This window comes from Oncorhynchus masou, chromosome 8, assembly GCF_036934945.1.
Source record: "Oncorhynchus masou masou isolate Uvic2021 chromosome 8, UVic_Omas_1.1, whole genome shotgun sequence".
Classification (NCBI taxonomy): domain Eukaryota; kingdom Metazoa; phylum Chordata; class Actinopteri; order Salmoniformes; family Salmonidae; genus Oncorhynchus; species Oncorhynchus masou.
In genome coordinates, this window is record NC_088219.1 from 16,148,656 (window position 1) to 16,155,088 (window position 6,433).

At 41.1% G+C, this 6,433-nt stretch overlaps 1 protein-coding gene across 1 annotated transcript; it reads right to left on the reverse strand.

The window, feature by feature from the left end:
* Positions 1-206: 206 nt before the first annotated feature.
* Positions 207-5,580, reverse strand: LOC135544210 (organic solute transporter subunit alpha-like). The gene is made up of 8 exons (XM_064971654.1): positions 5,077-5,580; positions 3,751-3,902; positions 2,725-2,798; positions 1,815-1,973; positions 1,352-1,463; positions 1,052-1,198; positions 732-837; positions 207-542 (listed from the first exon to the last, which is right to left on the reverse strand). Exons 1-8 carry the CDS (start codon positions 5,156-5,158, stop codon positions 376-378), a joined length of 999 nt encoding a protein of 332 aa, XP_064827726.1. The 5' UTR covers positions 5,159-5,580; the 3' UTR covers positions 207-375.
* Positions 5,581-6,433: the final 853 nt, after the last annotated feature.

Consider the following 6,433-nt stretch of genomic DNA (forward strand, 5'->3'; position numbering starts at 1 on the left):
GGTGTGGGGGTGCTTTGCTGGTGACGCTGTCACTGACTTATTTAAAATTCAAGGCACACTTAATCAGCATGACCCCCACAGCATTCTGCAGACGCCTTCCCGTCTGGTTTGCGCTAGTGGGACTATAATTTTGTTTTTCAACAGGACAATGACGTAAAACACACCTCCAGGCTGTGTAAGGGCTGACCAAGGAGAGTGATCAAGACTAACCAACAACTAGAACAGCAGAATATACAGTATCACACCATCAAAACAAAATTAATATACAAGTAAAACAATAGTGTAAATGTTTGGTAGAGAGTCCCTCTCTCTTTCTTTAACGCACACACGCACACACACACACCACCACTCTCCCTCTCACTCAACCCCAATCTCTCAGACAGTGTGCTCCCCCTCTGGGGCCTGCAGGCTGATCTTGCTGTTCTGGTCGTTGTCGGTCTCGTGGGGGTCGGTGGGAAGAGAGTCATAGGTACGGCGGTACAACGCCCGTGTCACCAGGGTAATGATGAACATTTCCAAGATCATTAGCTGCTGACTCAACACTGCAGACAGACACATAGACACACACACAGACAGACCAAACAGAAAGACAAGACAGACCAGACCAGACCAGACCAGATCAGACCAGACCAGATCAGACCAGACAGACAGACAGAGTTGGTGGACATGGACTTCATATTGATCAAGTAATGACTCTCGTTTGGCTAGTTTGGAGCTATTCTGTCACTTACTGGTACCACGGGCACTAGAGGAGAATGGCGGGGAGCAGGCGATGGTTCCATCCAAGGCCAGGATGTTAATGATGGCCGTCTGCAGCTGACTGAGCACCAGCACCAACTATGGACACATAACCAGCGACATCATGGAGATGCATATAATACTGGGATGCAGAAATGGACACGGCCACACTGAATCAGACACTACACAACATTCCTAAAAACTCAAGTCTAGGACTAAGGAAATGACAGAAGCTGATGTAATTTCACCAACGGCATTGAGCAGGCAGTTCCTGGACTATCTGTTTTGTGCAGTAGGACATGGACAGACTCACCTGGTACATGGCATATTTAGGTATGATCCTGATGCTGCGCAGTGTGTTGCATATGTTCATGAACATGATGGCGACAGGCCAGAGGGAGATGATGGTGAGAACACCTATAAATGGGTTGATCCAAATAGCCGTGCCTGTGATCTCCAGCTAAACATCGAGACATGGAGAAAGGTTAAAGAGGGTAGGCATTGAATAGTGGAATCAATGGAATGACACCAAGCTCAGTTTGAAGCTTAAGATGTAAAGGGGATGTTTGTTGTTGCTGAGAAGATTTTCACAGAAAGGAGGACAGTTACTTACATCAGAAAGATCAAAGTTGCCGTTGGTCCACAATATTATGGACACAATTGAGAGGACTGTCTTTAAGATAGCATACTGAAGAGCCCCCAGCTTCAGCAAGAATAACATGTACCTGAATGAAAACAGACCAGCGTTATTAACATGTTCTAACCACAATGAATCTTCTGGCCCAAGTGTGACCTGAGTATGAATCATCATCCCACTGGTCACAGATGTCATCTAGTTTTGATTTACATTTGGATTACTTGTCAACTAAGATGAATTCAATGTGAAATCGACTAAAAAGGTCACAATGTCATTAGATTTAAGCTAAAAGTTGGGTGGAAAAAAAATAGAAAATACATTGATGATTTTTTGCAAATTCAATCAGTTTTCCATGTCATCACATTGATATTTTTGGGATGAAATGACATGGAAACAAGTTGATTCAACCAGTTCTTTCCCAGTGGGTTGTTCCGGTTACCGTGTGACTGGAACGCGTGGCAAGCAGGGACAGCAGCAGCAGCAGGGTCCTACACTGATCTTGAAGGTTTTCTGGGCATTGCTCTTCAGAAAGGCCTCACTACCCCCACTCTCCTCTATCATCAGAACCAAGATCTTATACACCACCACTGCAAAGTACCTATAGAGAAAAGGAGAGGTTTTACTTGTAAATTGTTAGATACATTGTACACACATAACAAGTGTGTGTCACCAGCCTTCAAAACCAGTTAGTCTGCCCACTCAACTTTTGTTTGTGTCCCAAAAACGTTTGTTTGTGCTTGTTTGTATCATTTCCTGAATTTGTCCCTTCCAGCTCTCTGGGGATGTGGGATGATCTCTGATCTGCTGCATAAGCACGATTTACATTTAAAGGCAATGTTCCCGCATTTGCGGAGACTGCGTTTACGGTAAATGCTAAATTACAATTGTGCTATACCACTCAATTTAAATCGTGCTATAGTACGGATCTTCTGCGATAGGGATTGAATCGAGCCCTTATGCCAACCAGATGCATAGGAGTATTGTTTTGCCGAATGTCTAGCCTGCATTTTCTGCACAGGATTTGCTTTTCAACTCGCTAAAAATGTAATTCCCTTCATTTTTTCTTCCTAGGCGCCCAACTCTCTGGGGATGATCTCTAACACAGTGTAATGATTAAGAGAGTGGTTAAACTGTGGTCACATAGTTGAGTGCATTCATAAAAAGCCTCCTCCCGTTTATGTCAGTACTCCTTACTATGGCTTCCTGTCAGCCCATTACTACAGGTGAAAGAGCACTGCATCTACTTAGTGCAGTATAGTCAAATTGTTTATGCGTTCATAGAAGGGTATGTGAAAGAGAGAGAGAGAGAGAGAGAGTAGTAAGTAGTGTGTTGGTGAGAGGAAACCTACGAATTGGACGTCATATCTGTAAACATGGTAGCCCTTGGTATCCACATCCCAAAACAAGCCATGGTGGCAATGACCTGAGACAGAAACAGAATGTTACTTTTAGCCATAACATTCATCATCCACATGGTTCCCATTCATATAAAGTGATGAAGAAAATACTGTATGATCATAGAATGACAGACATTCTCATTCACAGTTTAGCTAAAAGTTAAAGGCCCAGTGCAGTCAAAAATGTGATTATCCTGTGTTTTATATATATTTCCACACTATGAGGTTGGAATCATTTTTGTGAAAATTAGGATAATGCCCTTTTCGTGTAAGAGCTGCTTGAAAAGACCACCTGAAATTTCAGCCTGTTTTGGTGGGATGGAGTTTTAACCTGCCTGGTGACATCACCAGCCGGTAAATTAGTTAATATACCAACAAGAATGACAGTTCCAAATCCCTCTGCCAATAACACCTCCTTTTCAGATTTCCCCTCACCACTCCCAGACAGTCCTAGCAAAATAAATATGTTTTGCTAAGAAGCTATTTTTGTTTATTTTTGACCATTTTAATAGAAAACAATCGCGGTAAGGTACTTAATTGTTACCCAGAAAGGATTTGAAATTCAAATAAAAACGTCTGCATTGGACCTTAACACCCAAACATATGTTTGTGATCTCCATGTAGGCAATTTAGCTGTGTATAACCACAGTGATATACTGCTTTCTCAGTCGCTCGTCAAATCAAATCAAATTGTATTTGTCACATGCGCAGAATGCAACAGGTGTGTGCAGGTGAAATGCTTACTTACATGCCCTTAACCAACAATGTAGTTCAAGAAATAGAATAAAGAAAATATTTACTAAATAAATGAAAGTAAAAAATATGATAAAAAGTAACACAATAAAATAACAATTAACGAGACTATATACTCATCCAGTCCAGACAGTGTAGCTATAACCACAGAGATCCACTGGCAGTACTTATTGCATTCAATTGTATCTGGTGAAGGCCAGAGGAGACAGGGAGCTGACTTCTTACCGGTGCAGCACCATTGACCCACATAATAGTTGTCTTCTTAGGAGATGGGACTTTTCTATAGATAAACACACACTCCTCCAGGTAGAGCAGTAGGGACAGCGTAGACATGAGGGTCAGCATGGAGTACAGAGCCACACCAAAGACATCCAGCTCTAGTTAAGGGAGAGAGTAAGGGGATCAGAAGGGAGAGAGAGAGAGAGGTTGTATAGGTCAGTAGAAGCCCCTGGCAACAACAACCTCTCTTGAGGATAGATCAATGCCCTGACAGCATCCCCATGGACACAACAGCATTTGTGAAACAGCCTCCAAACCATTTCATTCAGCCTCTTTTGAGGTTGAGTGCTGATGAGATCCCGACAATACTTCACTCGGCCCAGTGCAAATCCAGCTGTCTAAATGCATCCTTGATTAGTTTCATATGGACTGAGATCGAGGCTATCTACAGAAACAATAAACCACCCTTGAAGAGATGTTGACTGAATATGAAAGGATGAAAGGCCATGCAAGTTATTTGTCATTCTTATCAAATGAGCCATCATATTTCTCAGAACAGAAAAATGACTTTAGAGAAACCAAACATGCATATATGTGGCCTACACATGGAGATGTATTGATGAGCAGAGTGAAATGCTGTCCCTCCAATCAGCCTGGATTAGACTGTAGCCTTCCATTTCATTCAGAATCTGTTTTATTGGTCTTGTCTGTGTATCAGAGATTGTTTAGTGAACAACAACATTCAGTTGCCTATCCTGACATGAAGTTCCTTCAAAAGAAAGTATTTGACTCTGGCGTGTGCCACAGAAAGTATTTGACTAGCAACAAAATTAAGGAAATTCGTTTTTCGGCATAACACCGGAGACCTGAATACATCCAGAGCTAACACCTGAGCTTTAGCTCAACGGGCTAATACAGTCTTGTTGTGTGCCAGAGACCCAGTCAGTCACATTTCTGCCATGCCAATGGCCACGGTGTAGTTATCACACACATTTGAGAAAATAATGATATAGCCTAACAGTCACTTCTAATATAACCCTACTATATTATCATACTTCTGGAACTCCTGTTTTGCCTTGGGATGCTTGACATGTCAGGTACAAATGAATGATAGAAGACCAAGACATAATCATTTATTATTATTATTATTCATATTATTTGTTTCACATATCAATGAGTATGTTGAATCAATGAAGTCAAACATGCAAAAGAAACAGTCTGCATCCCAAAAACTGTTTTGTACAATTTGTAGTGAAATTCGCTTTCACAATTACAACTTTATAATGAAACACTATCTACAAACGGATAGATAAGGTAATCTGGGTAACTCACGCTTTATGACATCGATAGCCAGCGGAGGTTCTTCTAAACAGCTTGGATGGATGGTGCTGTTGAGAGCCTCTTCCATGTCCATAGTCAGTTGAAGTCGGTAATGTAAGGACTTACAGCCAGGTTGTGAGAATATGCAGAAAATAAACTACCAGTGATGTATCTCTTGCCCACTGACTGCAGTTATATGAGGAGTGAGGAAGCAGGCAGCAATAGATATTGAACTTTCCCCCGCAATTAACTTCTGACTGATGATGAGTAAGTTGTTTGCTCAGTGAAATCTGCCGATTTTCCAACGAGTCAATGAGACCACCTTCGCATAGAGAATGGCAGATAACTGTATTTCATTCAAATCTTAGAACTACTGTATTTATTGAGCAACCTTCCTTATCAAGGGGAGCCCAATGACCCACATTAGGCTCCTGTAACTCTCAGTGGAATTACTTTCCCATAGATTTGATTTGATTCAGCACACATTTACATTTCAGGAGAATGAACTTTGATTGGGGTGTATCGTTTCTTGCCAGCCAACATACAGGAATGAAAGGGGTTGGGTAAGCATGCTCGAGTTAACATATTACCAAATGAATCCAAGTAGAAAATAAATACCCACAGTCAGTCCATCTTCTGGTTTTGATTTCCATTTGCCGTCCTGAATTCAACGTGAAATCAACAACACATTTCACCATGTAATTGGATTTAGATTAATAGTTTGGTGACATTTTTTCAAATCCAATCAGCTTTCCACGTTGATTCAATGTCGTCACATATATTTTTTGTTGTTGAAATGACGTGGAAACTATGTTGATTCAACCAGTTCTTGCCCAGTGGGTATTGTATTGTTCAGCCATCAATATTAAAGGTTGTGGGTTTATATACAAAATATCACCTCTCTCTCTCTCTCTCTGATTATCTGGAGCCATTCAATTTCAGTGTTCTGCCAATCGAATTACTGTCTCTCTGTTAATGTCACTATTTCGTTGCCTTCACTGTGTTTTTCGTCACGTACCCCATCTGTTGTGTATCTGTGTAACTTTTAGTCATGAAAACATTCACCAGTAATGACATGAAATGAGACCAGCAAGAGTGTTGAGGATAACTAACACCTTTTTTCAAATTCTAACAATTTCAAAACAATAAACCATCCCTTTAAAGCTAAATCGATTTAGTTGGATCCCTAAAACTCTGTCCCCATATACAGAAGCTAGAATAAAGACTTTCCGGCAGTGGGCTGTAGCTAATGGCTACATGTAGATGGTCTCATCATCACTCAACTTCATAATGGCATTTGAGCGAAGATAACCATGATTTTAGTATGTAGGGTGAGACAATTAGGTCTAATCAATTTACCCGGTTACAA

What these genes read in the sequence shown, in the direction of transcription:
- LOC135544210 (XM_064971654.1), bottom strand. Translation starts at nt 5,158, where the DNA reads ATGGACATGGAAGAGGCTCTCAACAGCACCATCCATCCAAGCTGTTTA. An exon ending in GGCTATCGATGTCATAAAGC is followed by an intron (nt 3,903 to 5,076) that starts GTGAGTTACCCA and finishes TCCCTTAACTAG; the next exon opens with AGCTGGATGTCTTTGGTGTG. An exon ending in GCAACTTTGATCTTTCTGAT is followed by an intron (nt 1,199 to 1,351) that starts GTAAGTAACTGT and finishes CTCGATGTTTAG; the next exon opens with CTGGAGATCACAGGCACGGC.